At 45.3% G+C, this 25110-nt stretch overlaps 1 protein-coding gene across 1 annotated transcript in view; it reads right to left on the bottom strand.

The window, feature by feature from the left end:
* SPOCK1 (SPARC (osteonectin), cwcv and kazal like domains proteoglycan 1) overlaps window positions 1-25110 on the bottom strand; it is a 1975354-nt gene that overhangs the window by 69654 nt on the left and 1880590 nt on the right. Inside the window, exon 9 of the mRNA XM_085618015.1 lies at window positions 15836-15898. Coding sequence (XP_085474141.1) covers window positions 15836-15898 — 63 coding nt within the window. The remainder of the gene's footprint in view (window positions 1-15835; window positions 15899-25110) is intronic.

Genomic DNA, 25110 nt, shown 5'->3' with positions numbered 1-25110 from the left:
AAGACATATTCCCCCCCTGTATTGATTCCACCGCCCCCATATGGCGTGCCACTTCCGGGGGCGGCCTCTAGGGCAATAGACCGTCTTTTCCCTTAACATACTCCAGTCCATATTTTCTTTCCACGCGGTCAATGTGGGGGGCCCCGCAGAGCCCCACAATCGTGCGATATCTCTCTTAGCGACCATGTTGCCCAGAGTCACCCATTGGGTCTGCGCCGCATTATGATCAGTGGGCCCCCAGACATTCAGTAGACAACACCGCGCTTCCGGCTGCATAGCAATGCCCGTCACCTCCCCCATCACTGCATGGACTCTCCTCCAAAATTCCGTGATGACACCACATTCCCAAATGATATGCAGGAAAGTACCCACCATACCACAACCCCTCCTGCATAGGCCGTCCTCCGAGAATCCCATGTGAACCAGCCTTGGCCCCGTCACATACACTCGATGCAGTATTTTAAGCTGCACCAGCCTCAGACGCGACGGGATCGCAACCTCCTTAGGAGAGGAAACAGCAGACTGCCAATCCTCGTCATCCAACTCGAGACCATCCCTAGCCCACTGGTCCCTCAACCCCAGAAGCATATCCGCCTGGACGTTGATCAGTTTCTTATAGATGAGCGAGATCGTGCTCTCGGGAATATGGCCATCAAGGACCCGGTCCTCCAAAGGAGAGGACTCAGGCACCTTCTCACCCTCTATGAGGACTGATCGGAGGGCGTGACGCACCTGAATATAGCGGAAAGACTCAGATGGCCCCAGTTCATACTCCTTCTGCAACTCTTCAAAGGACTTCACCCTCCCCTTAATCAGGACATCTCCAACCCTGGAGATGCCGATCAAGTCCCATTTGTCAAAGCCTTTTGTGTGCCAAAGCCTACCCAGTCTCTCAGATTCAAATAGCGGGGTAGCGAGGGTGAGCCCATCCTTCCAGCCCAGCGAGTCAGTTGCCATCTTCCACACTCGCACCGCCACCGCAGTGGGCCCCGTGAGGGACGAGTCCAATGACCGCGAATACAACGCCCTGTAATAGTTACCACCACGCAGCAACCACCTGTCCATGGCATACCCAGGGCTGAGGGCAGGGCCATAAAACCCATGATTGATCGCACTCAGCTGGGTGGCCCAATAGTACCGACGGATGTCTGGGAGCGCAATGCCCCCGTCGTACCATGGAAGCGTCAACTTTGCGATAGCTATTCGCGGCCGCCCATCCCAAAGCAACGTTCGTTGGAGGCCTTCGACCTCCCGAAAGTATTTGGCCGGAACCCAGTCCAAAGTATTCTGCAGTGCGTAGAGGAAGCGGGGAAGCGACATCATTTTGAACAGGGCCGCACGCCCAACGAGGGAGAGCGGCAGCCTCCGCCAGCCTTCAACATCCCGCCTCAGGCGTGCCAGGGGGGGGAGCAGGTTCTTCTCATATCGCACAGCAGAGTCCATGGAGATAAAAATCCCCAAATACACGAAGCCCTGCTGAGCGACCTGTATCGAACATGTTCTGGGGATCGGGGGAACCTCGCCACTAAGAACATACAAATATGATTTACTCCAGTTGATAACAAGGCCCGAGTTCCTACCAAAAGATGTGAGTACGTCACAGACCACTATAAGTGATTTCTTGGGTGAGGCAAGATACAGCAGGATATCATCGGCATAAAGCGAAATACGGTCCTCGTGCTCAGGCGACCATCTAAGGCCCCGTATATCCGGGTGCCAACGTATCCACGCAGCCAGCGGCTCAAGGGCGAGGGCGAACAACAAAGGCGACAAGGGGCAACCCTGCCGGGTACCCCTCCCAAGCTGAAACGGAGTCGACGCCCGACCATTCACCACCACACTCGCAAGTGGCCCCTCATACAGCAACCTCACCCAACTCACAAAACCGTGGCCAAAGCCGAACTTGATCAGCACGGCCCACAAATATGCCCATTCCACTGTGTCGAATGCCATTGTGGCGTCAAGAGACGCCACAATAGCTGGTTCACGCAGTGTGTCCGCCCTGGCGATTACACCATGAAGGCGCCGAAGATTTAACGCCGTGTTTCGGTGCGGGATGAAGCCGGATTGATCCGGGTGGACCAAGTCACCGAGTACCCTAATCAATCGGGTCGCCAGGATTTTAGCCAGAATTTTCGGCTCTGCGTTAAGAAGTGAGATAGGCCTATATGAGGCGCACTTATCTCGGGGTTTGCCCTCTTTGTGTATAACCACGATCGTCGCCAGTCGCTGGTCCAACGGGAGGGTCCCACTCCCCCGCGCCTCCATAAACATGGCACGCAGGTGAGGGGCGACCCTATCCGGAAATAGCTTGAACAAATCGACCGGCAAACCGTTCGGTCCCGAGGCCTTACCCGAGTTTAACGCGCGGATAGCCCCCGCCACCTCGTCAACCGTTATGTCGCCATCTAGATCGTCCCTATCTATGTCGGAGAGACAGGGCAACTCGATATCACGGAGGAGGTCAGACGAGTCCTCGGGCGGCCTATCCGACACTGAGGCATAAACCCTACAGAAATAGTCCGAGAAACACTGTACAATCCTCTCAGGTTCCACAATCGCCTCTCCCCTCTCTCCCGTCAACTCTGGCACAACTCTATTGACCCGTTCTTTTTTGTCCAGCCAAGCCAGGAGTTTCCCTGCCTTGTCCCCAACATCATACAATCGGCCCTGCTGCTCCCTGCTGAGGGTCTTAGCGGCGTTCGTCACCAGGTCCTTATACTCAGCTTGCTTCAAGCAAAGCTCATGCAGTGAGGACTCTGTAACCTCCTCCTCCAGCGCTCCCTCCAGAGCCGCGATCTCCTCCTCAACCTGCAGAACCTCGCCATCTCTCCGCCGCTTGGCAGCTACTACTAGGGAGAGGGCTTCCCCTCGGAGCACGGTCTTAAATGCTTCCCACAGCGACACTGCCGAGTCCACGGATCCCTGATTATCCTTGAAAAAATTATCTACTTTCTTTACCAGCGCGCTGCGCATCTTGGGGTCTCGGAAATACCACGGGTTAATAGGGGCCACCCTTCCTCCTCCCTCCCGACCTAGATCCAGCCGGATCCACACTGGCGAATGGTCAGATATACCACGCGCCATGTGCCTCGCCTCGGAGACCAATGAGGCATGCGCAGCCAGAGTGAGTAAGTAATCAATCCTGGAGAGACTACAATGCGCCCCGGAGTGGAACGTGTATTGGCTCTGTGTGGGGTGCCGGAGCCTCCAGCAGTCTATCAGGCCAAGCGTGTTTAGGAAGTCTGGGAGCCACCTCTGAGCTCCCCCTGTGTCTCTGGGCGGGTATCTATCCAGCAGGCCAGAGCCAACAGCGTTGAAATCACCTCCCACCACAAGCATACCCCCCGGGAGATCCAGCAGGGCCCTACCCAGATCTGTGAACGTGGAGGCCTGCAGGGCCGGCGGGACATAAACCGAAACTAAAACCAAAGTTCTTCCTTCCCACCGCCCCGCCACCGCTACACACCTCCCCCTATCATCAACAATGGTGGAGTCCACCTCAAATGGTAGCGAGGCTCTGACTAGGATGCCCACACCCCTGGACCCAGAGGAGAATCCCGAATGTGCTATGAATTTATAACCCTTCCTATTCAGAGCATAGCACGTATTACCAATAAGGTGCGTCTCCTGCAGCAAGGCAACATCCGGCATTGACCGTTTCAAGAATTGCAAAACAATCCCACGCTTAATGCGATCCCCCAAACCATTAACATTCCAGCTTATAACACTTAAACCCCTACCCCCCATCCTCAAACGTAAAGAGGCCCACCCCACTCCCGAAGAGCCACCATGGAACAGTCCTGGAAAGAATCATCATGCCTTGCAGAAATAAACCCCCCAACAACAAACCCAAAATCCCAGGAACCCCCCCCACCCTGCACCCCTGCGGCAGCTTACAAAGCCCCCCCAACTTGCAGTGCCTGTCGCCCTACAAAAACCCCCAAAAATCTACAAAAAGTACCCTAAGGGAGGAAAAGAGCACCCCTCGTCCTCCCGCCGCCCTCCGCATTGACTGCACTCTATTCAAGTCTTCAAATATAGCCAAATCGAGTCAGACCGGCTCCGAAAAATCAGCCCTGCCCATCCCGGCCACTGTCCCCATCCTCGGCAATGTCCTCCCCCGTCCGTCGTCGGGGCAAAGCGTCCAGCCATTCATCGGCCATAACAGGAGAGTCAAAGAAAAATGTCCGATCTTCGTGCACCACACGTAGTCTGGCAGGGAAGAGCATGGCATACTTCAGATCCCTCTCCCGAAGCCGCCTCTTCACCCCCAGAAAGCCCTGTCTCTGCCTCTGCACCTGCTGGGTGAAGTCCGGGTAGAAATTCACCGACGCGTTCTGGAAGGGGACCGGGCCCGTCACCCTCGATGCTTGCAGGATAGCGTCCAGATCTCGAAAATGAAAGAGCCGAGCGACAATCGGCCTCGGTGGGGCACCCACCTTGGGCCTCCCACCCGGCATTCTATGGGCCCTTTCAACCGCAAAGAACTTTCCAAGACCCTTGGGCTTCAGATGATTAAGCACCAAGTCCTCGACAAGCAGGTCAACCGAAGCCTCATCCGAGGACTCCGGGACCCCGATGACGCGCACGTTGTTGCGCCTGGCCCGGCTCTCAAAATCCTCCAGCCGGCGGGCGGCGAGATCACTCTCGGTCCTCAGCTTACGAACCTCAATCTGCAGTTCCGTGACGTCCTCGGTGAGGCCCGTGGTCTTGAGGTCCAGGGTCCTAACCCGTTCATTCGTTTTGCCCAAGTCCGCACGGATCAGGTTAACATCCACCAAGATGGCATCCACCTTATGCGCCAGGGCATCGAACTGTCTCCCAATCGAGGTCTGCATCCCTTCGAGCGCGCCCATGACATCCTGTAGTGAGAGCTCCGGGGCCAAAGGCGAGGCCTCCTTCTGGGTATCCGGCGACTGGCTCGACCCACTCGGTGATCCCTTCTGCAGAGCATAGCGGTCCATACTATTGACTTGGGTATAGGCTCCCCGCCTGGTAGACTTAGCCTTCAGCCGATCCACCTCTGCTTTGCCCGACATGGTTGATACCAATCAGGTCGGTTCAGATAAGACGGGTCCCTCTCAATGAAAGGAATCAGGGGTGATCAGTTCTGCAGTGGGCCACCAGAGTAGCCTGCAGAGCGTCCATAGGGTAATAAAGCCACCAAGAGCTCTCCAGGGGCAGGGCTGACAAAGGGAGAGAAAGCGAAAGTGAAAGGACGGGGACCTCCGTCCGACTGTTCACACCTCGCCTGGCCGTTGTTGTTCAACTAGAAGTCGGGCAGCCTGCCAACTCTAGCGCCTGGCATCCCTCGGAGATAGGCCGCAATCGTCCGCCAGGCATAAGTCCGGTTCCCGGTGGGCGATCCGACCGCGGGTAGCATCAATCGCCTCCCTGACAGATCATCCACACGATGCCATGCATACCGACAGGATTAGAGACAGGATAGTCGACGGAGGGCACGAGGGTCTTGGGAGCTCAGAGCTCACGCGGCCATCTTGGTCAAGCGCTAGGCTCCTCCCTTGAACGTGGTTTTAGACCCAGTTATGGATTGTTCACTAAAAAGTAGGGCAACACAGAACTGTAAAATGAGATCAACGATAAAAAACTCTAAAAGTTAGGATGGGTTGATGAATAGAGAGATAAAATGTGAAACCGAAGAGAGTAAACCTTCCATAATAAGAAGTATGGCCACAAGTCCAGATTAGATTTCCTTTAGTCAGTCTCAATCTGAAAAGCTGGGTGAAGGATATAAAACACTTGGGGGTACACTTCTCAGATCATTCAGCAGTAACCCTAGCCCTAAAATTTCCAGTCAGACCGACACATAGGAGATGGACTTTAGACCATGCCAATCTACTAGAGGAAGAAGTAATAGAGAGATTAAGTGTAGAAACAAAATAATTCTTTTTAACCAACATTGACAGTGCTCCAATAGAAATTGTAAGGGACACCTATAAAGCCTTCTTGAGAGGGTGCATAACATCACTCCAGATTGCTAGACAAAAGAAATACAGCGCTGAGGTAGAGGAAGTTGAGTGTAGTATCCAGAAGCCGGAACAAAAGCTCACAACCCATGAGAGTAGCTCACCGATAGGAGATACCTCGGCAGAGTTGCATTCTCTCAAATTAGAACTTGCAGGGGTGATCGAATTAAGGTAAAAAAGAAATGGCAAGCTAGTAAACTTGCTCACTTTGAGTATGGGGAAGGCTGTGGAAAGCTTCTAGCCTGGAAAACCAAACAGGACCTGGCTAGAGGATTCATAAGAGAACTAAGATGCAAATCCTCTGGGAACATACTTAAGAGTCCTGTAGAAATCGAAGAGGCTTTTCAAAAGCATTTCGAAAAAGGTTTACTGGGAGGATTTAACTGTCCAGGAGGAAGAAATAAGGGCCTGGCTGGACCAAGATGTCCTGAATGAAATCAATGAGGAAGAATCTCACAATCTCAATAGTTCAATCACAAGAAGCGAGGTTAAGAAAGCGACAGCAGCAGAAAAATCTGGGAAAGCAGCAGGACTGGATGGGTTACCTGCAGAACTATACAATTGTCTGATGGAGATCCTTACCCCTGTAATGGAGAAGCTATTTTCCCATATCTTCGAAGAGGGTGGGAATATGCCGTAATCTTGGAATGAAGCCACAGTGGCTCTGATCCTTAAACCATCAAAATCCCCTAACTCCTGTGATTCATACAGACCTATCTCTCTGCTTAATCTTGACTATAAAATATTTGCTAAGATTTTAGCAGAGAGGTTAAAGGGAGTAATGAGAGGTCTGTTGCATAAGGATCAAAAAGGCTTTGTTCAGGGGAGAGGAATTAGAGACCTCACCTACAACTTGATAGGGGCAATAGACCTAGCAACACTTCATAAAGTACCATTAGCTATTATTACACTGGATGCCACAAAAGCGTTGGATCGAGTCAACTGGCCCTATCTAATGGAGATACTGAAACTATGCAATTTGGGGGAAACGTTTTGCAGGATAGTAAGCTTGATTTATCAAACCCCCGCAGCTAGAGTTTTCGTGAACGGGAACATGTCTGCTCCCATTAAAAGCCAGACGTTGACAAGGCAGGGGTGCCCATTATCACCTTTACTGTCTAACTTGTACATTGAACCCTTAGCTGTAAAGATCAGATGCCATACTGGAATATACCCCTTTAAGTATAAGAACTGGGAAAAAGGGTGGCCTTATACGCTGACGATTTGATGGTTTATACGTCAGATTTAAATATGGCAATTCCAATAATATGCAATGTGGCTAAACAGTTTGGTCAGGTCTCTGGCTACGAGATAAGTGCCTCCAAGACCTGGAATGTGGATACACAGGTACACCTTGTGAAAAAAGAAATATGGTATTCGGGCATCATGATTACACAAAACTATTGAGAAAATCCCAGAAACAAATCTTCATAAAATCAGTAAGGAGATATGCAATTCTTTAACCAGCTGGGCATAATTACCTGTAACAAAAATCGGTAGAGTTAATTTAATGAAAATGATGGTTTTACCTAAACTTATTTTCCTATTCCAAAATATCCCCTTAGCCTTTAAAGAGGAGGGACTGAAGAAACTCCAGGCAAAAATAAACAGTTTTATATGGGCATCTAAAAGTACACGAATTTCGTGGAAAAAACTCAGTAGGATAAAAACAAGGGAGGGTTGTGTTTGCCGGATTTAATTTTCTATGCATGGATATTTCTCATGAGGGCTGGGAAAATGCTCCTAAATTAACCAGATATCTCAGACATTGGGAGAATGTTAAAGGTAATGTTGCTAGACCTGAAGGGAGGAGACCAAGGCTTCACATATCAATTCAGCGATCCCAGATTTTTTAAAAGGGTACGCTTAAAGACTTTAAATGGGTTGGCCTCTACATGGTACAAAATCAGGAAAATATTGAAAATCAGCTATTATAGTGCATTGGCCCCTATTTGGGATGCTCCGGGCTCTCCAGAATGGACAAAAGACTCTCTAGTACCTCCCTTAAAAACAGCCGTAATATCGAGCTGGGCCCAACTTGCACCAGAGGGCTCTCTGCTTTCTTGGGAAAATCTGAGGGGCATCATGGCTAACGAGCTATCTAAATTTAAATATCCGCAAATCAAGAGCTGGCACCAAGCTGTCGGAACAACTGTTGGTATATCTAATGAACTGGAGACTGCCTAGAGGAGAAAAGTCAGAAGAAAGAAAGAGGTGGCAAACCTATACTGGCTGTTGATTGATCTGGCAAAGGGTGATTTTAAACTTCCATCGGAACTGTGGGGAGAGAGCTTGCCCGGGTCCCATCCAGAAGAATTATGGCCAGTCCGTAACTTTTGTGAGATGTCCACACTCACATTCACATAACACTACTCAGCACTTTTTAGGTCATTCCAATAGGAGCGGCCCCATGTGTGTGTAACAAGCATCTTATAACACCTTGTATTCCACAGTTCAGGCTGCAAACCTAAGGAGAAATCACATATTTTGTCTCCACAGGGTGTACTGGTCTCCTTTTAAGCTCTCCAAATTTGCGAAGGGAGCCATTCCAAAATGCCCTAAATGTTCCCCAAAAAATCGGATGAAGTGCATATGTTTTTAAGCTGCCCAATGCTGCATCATTTCTCGGACAGTGTATGTAAAGGTATTAAAGCCATGCTTGGGGTGAATATACTGGTGAGCATAAGGCTGGTATTTTTCAGGAATCACTAAATTATGAGTCTATGCTCCCAGACAAAAAAAAACTACTGTTTTATTTAATCTTACTTGCACGGAGAGAAATTTGTAAATATTGGATTAAAAATATATCTCCGACAGTTCTAGATTGGATCAACTCTATTAAATACACAATGAAGCTTGACAAAACTTCACGGACTAAGAGGAGTAAGAAAAATTATTTATGGTTACCATATGTTGATTGGCTAGACACATTTGAAAATGGTATGAATATAGTACAATGATTATGCCTCTACACTGGGATACTTCAACCCTCTGGTTGTTCTGTGAGTCACTCAGAGAGAAGGTCAGAACAAACCAAATACGGTAAAGAGTGGTTCTGCGTAAAGTGCATCCATCTAGATACAGATCTCTCTAGCTGGCGCCAATCAAGAGGGAGGCCTCGGAGAAATCCAAATAGCTCTGTGTATATCTAATGGCGAATGAGGACAACAAATTAAAAAAAGAAAGCATAGGACCAAGTTCGATGGCCACGAGCTGGAAGACCAGACGGAGGGCGTGCCACCAATCAGCAGGACTCCTGTTTTATTAGACTTAAGTTTAAGCCAATTGGTGTTTATATAAGTAGTAACACTTGAAAGGTAAGTTGGTCATTAAAATAGCAACACTTGCAAGGCAAGATGCCCCACGCCACCATCCCTGGGGCCGTTGGACACCTTCAGCAGGCAGTACTTTCAAGCTATCTTAATTTCCATTAGCTGGCTGCCCTTCCTCCAACCCTTCCAAATATCTGTTACATTTTTGCAGCTCCAACTCTGCTGTGGGTAAAGCATCTCCTGGAAATGGTGCCACTCTGCACCATGGCGGAACACCACCAAGTTTGAAGACCATTCCCCTAAGGATAACCTCTGTCTCACCTTTATTGGCTTAGCCACATACTAAAACTATTTGTTTGAGATATATACAATGGGTGTGTATGGCACAGCGACTGAGTGTGTTAGACTCCGATCTGGGGACTTAAAATTCACTTTTTGCGTGATGTAGCTACTACTTCCTAAGAAACAATATGTCAAATAACAACATAGTTGCGATATTAAGAACTTAAGCATTCTAACAAAGTTTAAAATATATTGACTGGAAATGACAAAAACAGTTACAATGGAAAACATTGATCAACAGTTGAAACAATATTGTTAAATGCTTCCAGTAAAAGTCAATTATACCAGTCATCGGCACTGAAGAGAACAGGCCCAATATTTTCTTTCAGGCAGGTGAAAATCTATTTGTTTTTTAAAATCTATCAATGGACTACCAATCATATAAGCGAGTAGGTGAGAGTAACACCTTGAATACAGTCAGGTGAATGGACGTAGGGGGTAGTTCCTTTCTAAGGGGCCAATTACGATGGCTGGCGGATCGCCCCGGCCCAGCCAGCGGTGGCCACCGCCGGTCCGGCAGAGGCGATCCGCCCGCCATCCTGACTGCAAAGACCCCTCGCCATATTATGATGGCTGGGGGGTCTGCGGCGGACGGAAAGACCGCCTGCCGCTTTTCGGCCGGTCGACTCGTCGGCCGGCGGAAAACGGGTTTAATGTGGTGGCGGTGTCTGGAAGACACCGCCATCCATATTACAATGCAGGTTGTGATCAGCCTTTCCATGGCTCCATTGCCGCCATGGAAAGGCTGGCAGTCCCTGCTGTTGGGGACCAGTTGCGGGCCCCCAGGGTGTTGGGTGGGTGGGGCGTTTGCATGTACAATGTGGCAGGCACCGAGCGGTGCCTGTCACATTGTGCATGTAAAAGCACAACATGTATTTCTTACATTGCGTTGGGTGCTGCTTGCAGCACCACCCGCCGCAATGTAAAATATACAGGATGCAGCCGCCACACTGGCGGGCGCATCATAATGCGTATGGTGGGACTGCCACAACTATGGCGGGCGGTCCCTTTTGCAGCTGCGATGGCGGGCGGACTTTGCCCGCCCGCCATCGTAATCGGCCCCTAAGATTTTAATTTGTCTTCAGTATAAAGTAAAAATCAAGCATGCCTCAGTTACAAGGTGTATACTGACACATGCCCACAGAGACAGATATGGTGAATGAAAACCCTTGATAAAAAAAGAAAGATCCTAAACACCAACGCTTCTGGTGGGAGAAGATACCCCTTGACAGGTGATTCAGGTTTTGAGACCATTGGATACTCCTGGTTGATTTTTTCAGTCAATTCTTTTTGTGCATAACTCTGAGTTCAAACAAGTCAAGAGGATGATGTTGGTGAGCAGGAATCAATAGAAATTCTATTGTAGTTACAGCAGGTTGGCCTGGGGAGGTTTTTCAGACTTGGCTTTTCTCTAAACAGGACCAGAGTTTGCCCAAATTAAAGCAGTTCATTATTGGATCGGTAATGCTAGGTTAACTTAAAATTCTGAGGCTTTATTTACAAAAAAGGATTCACTAACCATGACATCCCTGCTCACCAGCACTTAGGCTGTAGTAGATGAACTTTCAAGAGGGTGTATTTTATGCCTTCAAACTCATTCAACTTTACAACAGCTTTAGGACGGTTGCTGGAGACTGTAATAGATGTACTTCCCAAGTTGCTCAAAAAGCCAAATTGGAGAAACTCTTTCTTATAGACTGGGGGGTTCATCTGCCTATAGAACCACACATTTACTATATGAGCGCTCTCTAGCTGAAGGCACATGGTCTTCAAATAGCAGATAGCAATCGCAAATGCAGCTTAAAATTATGATCAGGGTCTGAGCTAAACAGTAGGTTGCCGGTTCCAGCCCTGATAGGAACGACCAGTCCAGCAGAAACCCCTGACAAAAGAAGGGCAATTATCATTGTTTTCTGGAGTGTAAGATGAATATTCCTCCCTTCTTCCAATGCTTGTACAAAAGTCAATTGGTTCTGCAATGCTTGCTTAAAGGTCCAATCAAGTATTCGATTCTCCTTTTGGAGGGTAGCCATAAAATAACTCATAGCAGTCCATTAGATGACCCAAACCTTCTCTTAACATAATGTACTACGCCTCTGAAATCAATGTCCTAGTCACCGTCCCCAACACTGATAATTACAAGGCTGGCCCTCCCAGTCACACTAATAGAATGAGCTTGCTCTTCCCCCAACAGACATGGCAGTGCGAGATTCCAACAGGGACTCAGAAACAAAAACAAAGGTGCTTTTAGACTGCCTTATATTTCCTTAACAAGTCTGAGTAGTTGGTCAAGTGCTTGACTGGGTTCACTTCATGACAAGGTTATTGTGAGCAGGAAGGTTGATGCCTTGTCCAGAGCTTTAAATGATTAATGCTTTCCCCCAGACATGGTCTTGGGTGTTGATCAATATACACAATGCCTAAAGAAAGTGTCAAATGTGTAGCTTGTAAAAACTATAATTCTATGTAAGTTATCCCACTCTTTCTTTCTAGATGTTGGGATGTTATGTACATATTCTCAGTGTTAACACATCTTAAAATTTAGCAATAAACAGGAATATGCTTTCAAGAGACGCTCAACTTTTTACATGCATATCTCAATCTCACTATTTTATGAATGATGAAGACAATATAATGGTAATGAAAGGCTGTGGGGAAAATGTTGCACATTTTGCACAAACCTCATAACATCAGTACAGGTGCGAGCTGTGAATGTGCAATCAATTTACAGAGCACAGGCCAGTGATAATTTGAAATTCAAAGTCCCAACCTACTGACATATAAATAAAAAAACAGTTCAAGTGAAGGTGGGTTCACTGGCTTGAGATCGGATCACAATTCTCACACATTTAAAATTCTAAGTAAATGGATAAAAAAACCTCCTAAAACTATACGGTGAATATTTATCAACTTAATATAACATATCAAAATTATATGACCGATCACATAGAAAAATACATCAGTGATAATGAAAATACAGCTCCAAGTCACATAGTTTGGGACAGAGTAAAATTAGTATTCGGGGAAACACTTTCTCGCATACAATTTCTCCGTGTAAGGAATCCAAAACCCAGATGGCAGATCTCAGTAATTTGTTGCAAAATTCAGAAATGTAATTTGCACAGTCACTTACAAATCCTTATGCACTTGTCTCCTCAGATACAATTGTAAATCAATTAGCAACAATAAAAGTGCTTTTAAAACAACAATTATGAGATAAGGCTGTTCGTATGATTCAACATAGCAGATTATGGCACTTTTGAGAACAATGAAATAGGGGTACAATATTAGCCTTAAGAAGAATCAAAGAACACCTTAATATGTTAATATGTTAACTCCTAGCCATAAGGGATCTCAAAGATGAAATAATTCATGAGGAAAATACAATTATCTAAGTATTCTGCAATTACCATGGCAAATATATCGGTCAGAGCCCACACCGACTGATTTAGGTATCATGAGCTATATCCAGAACAAATTAAGCTCCGCACATTACTGCAAATTAGCAGACAAATCTGGAAACTTCTATCCTAAGACAAGAATTAGAGAAAGCTATTAAAGATCTACCTTCTGGAAAAGTTTTGATCCTGATTCCTTATGTTTATAAAACTTTCCCTTATGTACTAGCTCCATTATTACTATCTCTTTTCAACTCTTTTGATAGAAAGGAGGACATCCCTACACCATGGAAAGTAAACTATATTGCTGTATTACTAACAAAGGGTAGAAAAGTGAAGAACTGTGTGCTTATATCATTACATATCATTGACCAATTGAGACACAAAGATATGTACAACAATTCTTGTAAATATGATTTCCCCCTGATAACCAACTGGGTCGATCCAATGCAGCATGGCTTTATCACAGGTACAGACACACAATGTATACTGACCTTGCCGTTTTCATTTCTTATATTGCCAGTGTACATGGTAAATCAGCCTGGATGAACCTGCAGGATGCTGAAAAGGCATTTAACAAGCTTTCGTGCCCTTTTCTCCAGCAGATACTGAGACACATTGGCTTTGGCAACACAAGGATCAGCCACATTCAAACCTTATAAAGGTTTAACAGCCAGGGTGGTATGTATGGAGACACTCAGCAAAGGTTTTGCGATCAGGAAAGTTACACGTGAAGACTGTCCTCTTTCATCACAATTGATTGTCTTATATATGGAATCTTATCTAAATAAATGTATGGAGCTCCCTGCTTTGATTCTGAATGACTCCTCATGCAAAGTAGTAGCACACGCAGGTGACGTGGTAATATTCACATCTAATCCTATAACTGCCCTCCCTAGTATTCTAATAGAAGCAAAGAGATTTAGTGCAATATCCACCTATCCTCTGAATACTAATACAACTCAAGTTCTATACAACCAATTAACATTTTACCACTTACAGTCCCCTATCTGGGAATCAATAACTCCATTAATATCAACACCAGCTTTCAACTGAATCAGGATAATCTTTAGGTGAAATTTTCCCCCAAATGTACATATTTGGGACCGATTCCCACTCGGCATGCAGGGGAGATGCAATTTAATCAAAATGAATTTTTTCACAAATTAATTGTTTTATTGAGAGCGTTACTGTTAATGGTTCCAAATACTTAAAAAATTATTTTCTATTTTCCAAGTATCTTTGGCATTTTAAGAAACCTCATTGTGCAATTTCCTCCACGCAACAAACCCTTCACAAAGGTGGATAGGCACTACTGTGAAATTTTGCTAGAACAACAGGCCCAGTAGTAGTCCCATAGAGACTACTACTGGGCCTGTTTTTCTAGCAAACTTTCATAGGTGTTGGATTTATCTAACACTGCTTGGCCCTTTGGCAATCTGTACAATAATTGAAGTTCGAACAATGATTTTTTGAGCCGCTTACTTCAAAAAGGCCAGGTTTAAGACTTTGCTAGTATATTCCTAAATTTGCAAACACAAGGAGATGATGGACGGAGTGCTGAAACTTTTCAAACACTCACCCCCAGTCACAGATCTTGGTTGACTCCATCATCATTCTTTAGCTCACTTTGCCACCCCAGTTCAGACACAGCTATATGCAAATCAGTCTTGACTCTGTGCCTCATGGGAACAGTCCAGACCGAACTGCCAAGCCATGTCTTCCCTGGACAGGAAACAAGTATCCTGGGACCAGTTTCAGGCTAACAGTCCTCTTCAGCCAGGATAGCTTGAATCCAGTGGCAAAGTGAGCAAGGGACCCACGTCTGGGCATACCCTGCCAACTGAGGGCGAACAAAGCAAACACAAGGAGATGATGGACGGAGTGCTGAAACTTTTCAAACACTCACCCCCAGTCACATATCTGGGTTAAATCCATCATCATTATTTAGCTCACTTGCCACCCCAGTTCAGACACAGCTATATGCAAATCAGTCTTGACCCTGTGCCTCATGGGAACAGTCCAGACCGAACTGGCAAGCCATGTCTTCCCTGGACCGGAAGCAAGCATCCTGAGACCGGTTTCGGGCTAACAGCCCTCTTCAGCCAGGCTAGCTTGAATCCAGTGGCAAAGTGAGCAAGGGATCCACGTCTGGGCATACCCTGCCAATGAACAATATTCCTAAATTTGGTCAGTCATTTCACAAATGTTTGCAATTCCCATATTAGTTAAATTTAATATCTACAGCTAAGGAATTTTATTTAAAAAAATACTAGAGTCTGTTAGGCTGGCTTAATAATCTAAAAGAGGTCAACCTAATGGATGTAAAAAAACAAGAGTGGTAGAACTTGAGCATTTGAAAACTTCTGAAGGTGGATTTCACAAAATGTTGCACCAAAAATGTAAAAAAAAAAATGCATTCCTTGTAAATAATTAATAACTTTATCTTCTGTTGACTTCTTTTTTTCATAAACTCAACAATACATTTATATCAGTGAGCAACAGCTAAGTCCAAAAATAAGCTAACTTGTCGCCTATTTTTCCAAAATAAATACTTTTCAATAGAACTTTGAGACAAGTGATTTTAGATTGGAAATTTAAAGCAATAGAAACAGTAACAATTCCCTTTGGAAGTCCAGGAAATCAGACCCCTATGCTCTGAAAAGGCATGATGTCCCAGAACTGCTTTGCTTAAAATATGTCTGTCTGAAATTACTATGTCATTTGATACATTACATTTTTGCAACTAGTAATTCCTGTCTCAATAAACAAAATCATATGGTGAGAGTAACGTATAGCGTTGCTTACATTAAAATAACCGAACCAAACTCACCCATAAGATTTCTTCCTCGACTTAGCTTTTGAATTCTGTTCATTTCATTTTGGCATGGGAATCCTGAAATAAAATGTAAAAATACCATCCTTAAATATTGCAAACCAATAATTCTTATATTTCAATATAATCTTAAAATTAGATTTTGTAATTTATTGTTCATTTCCTTATTGGCTCCATTTGGAGTATGATAATAACGAAAATATTTGCACTGTGAAAGAAGTTATGAATCCTAAATTGGAGGATTCTCTGTATGTGGCGATCTTGCCTGCTGAAATACTGCTGCAATATCCATAAAAGAGCAGAAGAATTCTAAATTGATAGAGATACATCAGTGGAAGATTTATCACTTCCACTACAAATTGAAAGATTTTAACACCCAACTCTAAACCCACCCCATTATATTAGTTCCTTACCTATTTTTAAAATGTGGTATACCTACTAGCATTCAAATTCATTCATTTTTTTCATGTTTTCTACGTTTAGAATAAACATGTCAAAGGAAATCATCAAGGTTGTCTTCATTATCTTCAAGAAGAACCCCCATTTACCTTTTAGTCTGGAGAGTGCCACTGTTCCTTTTACACTTGACAAATTTACACTTGAACTAGCACATTTGATATGGATGCCAATGAAGCTGTATATAAATCTGTGATCCTGGTTTTGAGGTTCAAGGAATGTAACAACCAGCAATGTAAGCATGTCAAGATTTAGATCAAATTTAATTATTATGGACAAGTTGAAATTCATATAAATATATTGTCAAAGAATTAAGAATCTGTTATGCATATAGATGTTTAAGCTAATTTAAAATATGAATTGCCTTATGATTTAAGTATATAAAAGCTCTAGAAAGTTTAATCATCATATAAGAGACTCTATGATACAACTTTGTGTCCTGACGGTCTCACAAATTAGTAAGCACTTTTAAAGGACACTCGAGCAATACATAGGTGAAAGACTTCAACATGTTCATCTCTCAATGGTCATCACAATTTCATCGCCTAATACCTTTTAGATAACACTTAACAAGATTTGTCTCTAGTAAGTGCTTCTACAGGGTCAGTACCCATCATCCTCTGCTGTGGCATTCTTTTTTTAGAATCTAATACACCGTAGCCCAGTAGAGAAAAGAAGCTTTTGAGAGGCAGGCCCTAACTATTTTCACCAAGCTCTTTGAATTGGTTTAAAACTTGCTATATCCAAAAATTCAGCAAAAATGAATGACTGTGGGAATATCTTTGACCTACATATTTTCATCAATGTAATGAAATGCTAACCCTTATATTGTTCATTTTATTTGAGGGTAATGAGATACCAAACCCTGAAGGGCAGTTGTCAGGATGGGGCTAAATGCTACAATCACGCCGCGCAGTTCGTTAGGACTGCATCGAGTTTGGGTTAAGCCCTCCCTCTGCAATTTTTGGACAAGTATTTAGAGCTTGGGACCTCGTTCAAAGATGGCCGCCGAGTTTACCTGACTAGCCCATTACATTTGAAGTCTCGCGGGATCACGAGAGTTCGTCTCCTCACGAAGCGCGTCGTGCTGCGCACTTCAATTTGACCATAGTCATGTGAGGGAGCTTTAACTCACGCTCCTCACAAAAGAACTCTTGATACTTGGAAAGACAGTTGTCTTCACAGAACTTTAGTAAGTGTTTGGAAATACATCTCCGAGAGGATTGAAAACTCAAAGCCTGAGTGAGAGAAACAATCTTAGTCAGCAGGAGAACTGAACCAGAGTTGCGGAAGAGAGAAGAAGAGATACCAGAGTTCCAGAGTTCAGAGTAGCGTCCGTATCTCCAGGGTTCTTCGTCCTCCGGTAGGCTTACCGTTGAGCAAGGGGTCCACCTGGAGTCAGGCAGCAGTTACGGTGAGAGTGTACATTCAGTGTCTCGAGTGGCAGAATCGGAGAGACAGTTGTCCAGTTTATTTTCCACTTCGCAGAACTTGCTTCACCTGCTTCCCCTCAAGCTCCGTCTCCCTTTCCCGCCCTCAGCGCTTTTCCTTGAACTTTCCCATTTCCTGTCTATCCTTCCCTGTCCCTTTTTGCGCGTTTCCTAAAGAGCAAGGGAGCCTCAAGACTTCACTGCAACCATCCTTCCAAGCAGCTAAGACTGGTAGCGGAAGAAAGAATCACAGGTTATCCAAACAGCATTGAAAACTGTCCAATCGGCTAAGACCAAAGTCTGGTAAGAAAGAGTAGGAGAGTAATGATAAGGTGGAACTCTGAAGGAAGTAAGTGAAGAGTAACCTAGTGTATTTCTGTGCTATATACAGGTCAATAGAAAGCCGTGAACAGAACAACATCGAAAAATATAAAGAGAGGCAATACTCAAGCAAAAGATCTGGTAGGAGAAAGGCTTAGAAAAAGAGAGAGCAATGAACTTGAAATATTAAGTAGGTAGAGAAGGTATTGAAAGGCATTCTGTCTCCCTCTGTGCATTAGGTCTCCCTGAAATCCCGCTGAAGACTGAGGAGGGAGCCAGGCCAGCTCGAGTGTCTCTTTCTCTGTCCAACTCCCCTTTCCCCCTGCCTGGAGCAGCTGAATTTAACGCAGTGAGCTCCGGGAGGAGGGCATTGGGAACTATCTTCATTCTGCCTCCGTGGAGAGTTTCCGTTTGGCCTTCCTGACAGATTGAAGTGCCCACGAGTTTCCTTCACCTGGGCAGAATGGCGGAGGGGTTTAGTTTAAAGGCCTTAGGGGATATGTTGGAGGGGATTCAGAGGGAATTAGGCACCCTAAGTGATGAAAATAAGAGTTTAAGGCAGGAGGTTATGGCTTCTAGACAGGAGACACTGTTATTGTCCCAGAGAGTTAGTGAGATATCCTCAGGGGGAACCTCCGCTCAAACCTTTCCTAGTGATGCACAAACAAAACAAGATCCACGCACTGTAGCACAGGTGGTACACTCCGTGTCCCCTATCATTCCTTTGGCCCCCCCCGAAAGATATTGTGGAGACCCTCAGAAGGCGCAGCTGTTCCTCACCCAATGTTCCTTACATTTTATGTGTCGGGCCAATTTATTCCCAGATGCTCAATCACGAGTGGCCTTTATTTTATCCTATTTGGGAGGGGATGCTGCAAATTGGGCCATGCCATTAGTATCTCGGGACGATCCTTTTTTATATAATTTAGAACAGTTCAAGACAGAATTCCTCAGAATCTTTGACAGACGTCGAGTATCCCAAGCTACAGATAATGAACTCTTAGAACTGCGCCAAGGTAATAAGGATCTTATCTCTTACTTAACCCAGTTCAATAAACTATTGGTGGAGACCAATTGGCCAGAGGAGAAGAGATCAGCTTTGTTTTATCGAGGCCTACGTGATGACATCAAAGATACCTTAGCACAGATTCCCAAGCGACCTGTCGAATTCTCAGAGCTGGTAGATTTAGTTCTTGAAATCGATTTTCGCAGCGCAGAGAGAAGGGGCGAAAGGAAGACGAAGGACTTTCGCTGGAATTATCCCCGCTTTGACCGAATGAAGACAGAACCCAATAAGTCAACTGGTGGAACGGTAGAAAGTGAACCAATGCAAATTGGGTCTGTTCGTGGCCCTTTGAGTAAGGAGGAGAAGGATCAAAGAAGGCTGAAGAAACTATGCATGTATTGTGGAGGATCTGGGCATTTTGTGAGAGAGTGTCCGAAGAGGCCGAAGACCCCAAATCCGGGAAACTCCCAAAACCATCTGTAGGCGGAGTCGCTCAGATGGCGAAGGAGAAAAATCAGACTCCAAGTGATCACCAAATTTCGAACACTCTTCAGACTCGGGCGCCACATTTAACCTTACAGATGAAATTAAGATTTGGGAGGCAAGAGCGGCAAGGAGTGACAATTATGATTGATTCAGGTGCCACTGGCAATTTTTGCGATATCAAATTTGCCAAGAAGATGGGAATCCAGGCTATGCGTAAGGAGCGGAAGGAGTCAGTTCGGGCTGTTGATGGTACTAACCTCTCATCAGGCCCGATCACCCATCACACCGAAATGGTGGAATTGATTCAGTCCAATGGACATAGCGAGATCTTACAGTTCAACCTGATTGATGCCCCGCAATTTCAGATAATTTTGGGACTTCCTTGGCTGACCCTGCATAATCCTACCATCGATTGGGAAGATCGAACCATCGAGATGGATTCCGTCTATTGTGCTGACCATTGCTTTTCCTCTGAGAGCGAGTCTCCCGAACCATCTTTGGCCACCTTGCTGTCTTTTAGTGGAGAGTCTATTGGAGTAATAAACACCATGAAAATTCCAGCGGAGTATCAAGAATTCCAAGAAGTCTTCAGTGAACAGGAGGCCGAGAAACTCCCTCCACATCGTTCCTACGACTGCACCATCGATCTGGAACCTGGGGCAGCATTACCTTGCAGTAGGGTTTATGCGTTAACTGAAGCGGAGAACTGCTATCTGAAAGAATACCTAGATCGTTACTTGGCCAACGGATTTATTCGACCATCGCAGTCCCCAGTGTCTTCGCCACTATTTTTTATTCCGAAGAAAGAGGGGTCTCTGAGAACCTGCATTGATTATCGTGCAATCAATCGGGTAACGGTCAAGAACCGCTACCCTTTGCCTCTAATTTCAGTTCTCCTAGATCAGATAAAGGACGCTAAGATATTCACGAAATTGGATCTTCGTGGGGCCTATCATCTCATCCGAATGAAAGAAGGCCATGAATGGAAGACTGCTTTTAGGACGAAGTACGGATTATTTGAGTATCAAGTCATGCCTTTTGGCTTGTGCAACGCTCCAGCAGCCTTCCAACATTTCATCAACGACATTATGGGAGATTTGGTGGATCGGATCGCAGTGATTTATTTGGATGACATCTTGATATATTCCACTGACCCAAGAGAACATTCAAATCATGTAAAGGCAGTCTTGGAGAGATTGCGCAAGCATCAACTTTTTGTAAAACTGGAGAAATGCGCCTTTAATGTGCAAACTGTGGAATTCCTAGGTTTCGTATTATCTCCAGGAGGAATCACCATGGAAGCAAAGAAGGTGCAAGCGGTGGTTGACTGGCCGTCACCAAAGGATGTGAAAGAGATTCAGAGATTCTTAGGATTCGCTAATTTCTATCGGCGATTCATCCAGGGATTCTCGCAGAAGATCATTCCAATTACCAGATTGCTGAAGAAAGGTGTGAAGTTCCACTGGACAGAGGAGGCTGAACAAGCTTTTGAGTTTCTTAAGACGAGCTTCACCACTGCTCCCATCCTGCTTCATGCAGACCCTACAGAACCTTTCTTTGTGGAAGCTGATGCTTCTGATCAAGCAATTGGTGGGATTTTGTCTCAACGACACAAGTCAACTGGGCAACTACATCCAGTGGCCTATCATTCTCGGAAACTGAATTCAGCTGAAGTAAACTACACCATCGCTGAAAAGGAGTTGCTGGCTGTGAAAGACGCCTTTGTCGAATGGAGACATCATTTGTTAGGTGCCAGACACACCGTTACAGTGTTTACAGACCACAAAAACCTTCAATTTCTAAGATCTGCAAGAACGTTAACTCCCCGTCAACTACGATGGTCTCTATACTTCGCGGATTTTGATTTTGTGATAACTTATCGACCAGGAAACAAGAATGGGAAGGCGGATGCCTTGTCCCGGATTCAAACCGAAGACACCGAACATTCTGTGACTCCGCAACCCATAATTCCTGAATCCAAGATTGTGTGTACCATTTCTGAAGCCCATTATCAAGAAACAATCCGGGAGCTAATGTCTGAAGCCGAGATGGCTGAGTGGGCCAGTCAAGAAGAGGGTCGGCAAGTCATTAATTCCTTGCCCTATCAAGACGGGGCTTTATACCTTCCTACCAAGGAGATCCAAGAACAAGTCTTGAAAAACTGCCATGATCAGCCGTTGGCTGGCCACAAGGGAGCTATGAAGACCATTGATCTGGTCCAGAGATACTTTTGGTGGCCGAATATGAATTCTCAAATAAAGAAATATGTAGAGTCTTGTGAGATCTGTGCCCGGGGAAAGGCTAGCAGGCAGGCACCACAGGGGTTGTTACAGCCTTTGCCCACACCACCGCACCCTTGGCACACCGTCACATTAGACTTAATAGTAGACCTCCCACTGAGTAAGGGTTACAACACCATCTTAGTAATTGTAGACACTTTCACCAAGATGAGTCACTTCATTCCAGTCAAAGGGATCCCTTCAGCTTCTGAATTAGCTCGTCTTTTCAGGGAAAACATCGTAAGGGTCCATGGAGTTCCCAAGTTAGTGATTTCAGATCGGGGACCCCAATTTGTGTCACACTTTTGGAAGGCGTTCATGAAGGGAATGGGAGTGGAGGTCAGACTATCTACTAGCTATCACCCTGAGACCGATGGTCAGACTGAGCGAGTGAACCAAGAGCTTGAACAGTATTTGCGTCTGTTTCTCTTAGATCAGGGAGGTGACTGGCCAGATTTACTATGGATGGCTGAGTTTGCACATAACAATGCCAAACATGCTTCCACAGGGTATTCTCCCTTTTATTTAAACTCTGGGTTACATCCTAATCCCTTTAGTAACCAGGGAGATTTTGGAGTTCCAGCAGTCAATGATTTATTCACAGATCTGAGTAGGGCACGTAAATCTGCAGAATCCAACTTACAACAGGCTAAGGCAGGCTACAAGAAACAGGCAGACAAACACAGAAGGAAGACACCACAGTATCAAGTTGGAGAGTCAGTATGGTTGTCTTCAAGGCATCTTAGGTTAAAGGGAAATAGGAAGTTCCAACCTCGCTTCATAGGTCCCTTTATCATCGAACAAATTCAAGGTCCGGTCACTGTCAAATTGAAATTACCTGCTCAGTTAGGAATTCATCCAGTGTTTCACGTATCCCTTCTAAAGAAGACAGCTCCTAACCTCAGACTAAACAGGCCTCCCCCCCCAGTGAGGGTTGACAAACATTTTGAATATGAGGTAAAGGGAGTGCTAGATTCCAAGAGGAGCAAAGGAACTCTACATTATTTAGTGGATTGGAAGGGGTTTGGTCCTGAGGAAAGGTCATGGGAACCTGCAAAGAATGTACATGCTCCTAAACTAATTAGACGATTTCATGCACAACATCCCCTGAAACCAAGACCGATGGATCGGTCTTTGAGAGGGGGTACTGTCAGGATGGGGCTAAATGCTACAATCACGCCGCGCAGTTCGTTAGGACTGCATCGAGTTTGGGTTAAGCCCTCCCTCTGCAATTTTTGGACAAGTATTTAGAGCTTGGGACCTCGTTCAAAGATGGCCGCCGAGTTTACCTGACTAGCCCATTACATTTGAAGTCTCGCGGGATCACGAGAGTTCGTCTCCTCACGAAGCGCGTCGTGCTGCGCACTTCAATTTGACCATAGTCATGTGAGGGAGCTTTAACTCACGCTCCTCACAAAAGAACTCTTGATACTTGGAAAGACAGTTGTCTTCACAGAACTTTAGTAAGTGTTTGGAAATACATCTCCGAGAGGATTGAAAACTCAAAGCCTGAGTGAGAGAAACAATCTTAGTCAGCAGGAGAACTGAACCAGAGTTGCGGAAGAGAGAAGAAGAGATACCAGAGTTCCAGAGTTCAGAGTAGCGTCCGTATCTCCAGGGTTCTTCGTCCTCCGGTAGGCTTACCGTTGAGCAAGGGGTCCACCTGGAGTCAGGCAGCAGTTACGGTGAGAGTGTACATTCAGTGTCTCGAGTGGCAGAATCGGAGAGACAGTTGTCCAGTTTATTTTCCACTTCGCAGAACTTGCTTCACCTGCTTCCCCTCAAGCTCCGTCTCCCTTTCCCGCCCTCAGCGCTTTTCCTTGAACTTTCCCATTTCCTGTCTATCCTTCCCTGTCCCTTTTTGCGCGTTTCCTAAAGAGCAAGGGAGCCTCAAGACTTCACTGCAACCATCCTTCCAAGCAGCTAAGACTGGTAGCGGAAGAAAGAATCACAGGTTATCCAAACAGCATTGAAAACTGTCCAATCGGCTAAGACCAAAGTCTGGTAAGAAAGAGTAGGAGAGTAATGATAAGGTGGAACTCTGAAGGAAGTAAGTGAAGAGTAACCTAGTGTATTTCTGTGCTATATACAGGTCAATAGAAAGCCGTGAACAGAACAACATCGAAAAATATAAAGAGAGGCAATACTCAAGCAAAAGATCTGGTAGGAGAAAGGCTTAGAAAAAGAGAGAGCAATGAACTTGAAATATTAAGTAGGTAGAGAAGGTATTGAAAGGCATTCTGTCTCCCTCTGTGCATTAGGTCTCCCTGAAATCCCGCTGAAGACTGAGGAGGGAGCCAGGCCAGCTCGAGTGTCTCTTTCTCTGTCCAACTCCCCTTTCCCCCTGCCTGGAGCAGCTGAATTTAACGCAGTGAGCTCCGGGAGGAGGGCATTGGGAACTATCTTCATTCTGCCTCCGTGGAGAGTTTCCGTTTGGCCTTCCTGACAGCAGTGGAGTGCTTTAGACATATAGAGAAATGCCGATTCTCATAGATTAATTGCATAGAGAATCGTGATTTTATTAAAGACAAGGAGGCTATCATTATGCATAAACACCTTTATTCGCCACCTCTGCAGCACTTCAAAGTACTTAGAATAGAACCAAACGTAAAACACTAAAACAGAACACTCAAGTCCCATACGATCCTGCCGACCGCCATCTTCTTCCTCTTTTGTTTCTCTTCTTCTCTCCCATCACTTCTTCTTCCTTGAAAAAACTCTTAATCTCCAAATAAACATTAAAATCCCAAACTTCTTCAATTATCTGCAAAGAAAAAAACAATTACCAATAACCTTTTTTTTTTTTTTACTCACAACCCATACTTCTTTATATAACAATCCTTAACTCCACACCCTCTATTATGGGAGGGAGGGAGGGATAATGATAGCCTCCTTGTCTTTAATAAAATCACGATTCTCTATGCAATTAATCAATGAGAATCGGCATTTTATGGCAAGACAGGAGGCTATCATTATGCATGTTCAAAGCTTTTTCAACACTGTATTTGCAACATGCTCAATAAAAAAAAAAGAAATCTCCTAAAGACATCTGCATTAGACCAATCTGCAGCCTTCAAAATATCACACAGATTACCTCCATTCATCATAACCTTACTAGCCATAGCACCCCTTACCGAGTGCGCTGCAAAACTACTCAAGTTCACTCCTGCTTCTTTCATGACTGCTTTAACCCACCTGGCTATAGTAGCTGTAGATGCCGCTTTAAATGGCCTTACATATAAAATCAACAATTGATCCACTCCATCCGCTCTAAATTCCGCAATCCTACTCTCA

Source organism: Triturus cristatus, chromosome 7, assembly GCF_964204655.1.
Source record: "Triturus cristatus chromosome 7, aTriCri1.1, whole genome shotgun sequence".
In the NCBI taxonomy this organism is placed as follows: Eukaryota; Metazoa; Chordata; class Amphibia; order Caudata; family Salamandridae; genus Triturus; species Triturus cristatus.
The sequence above is the reverse complement of the archived record's forward strand: the minus strand, read 5'-3'. Positions and strand labels throughout refer to the sequence as shown.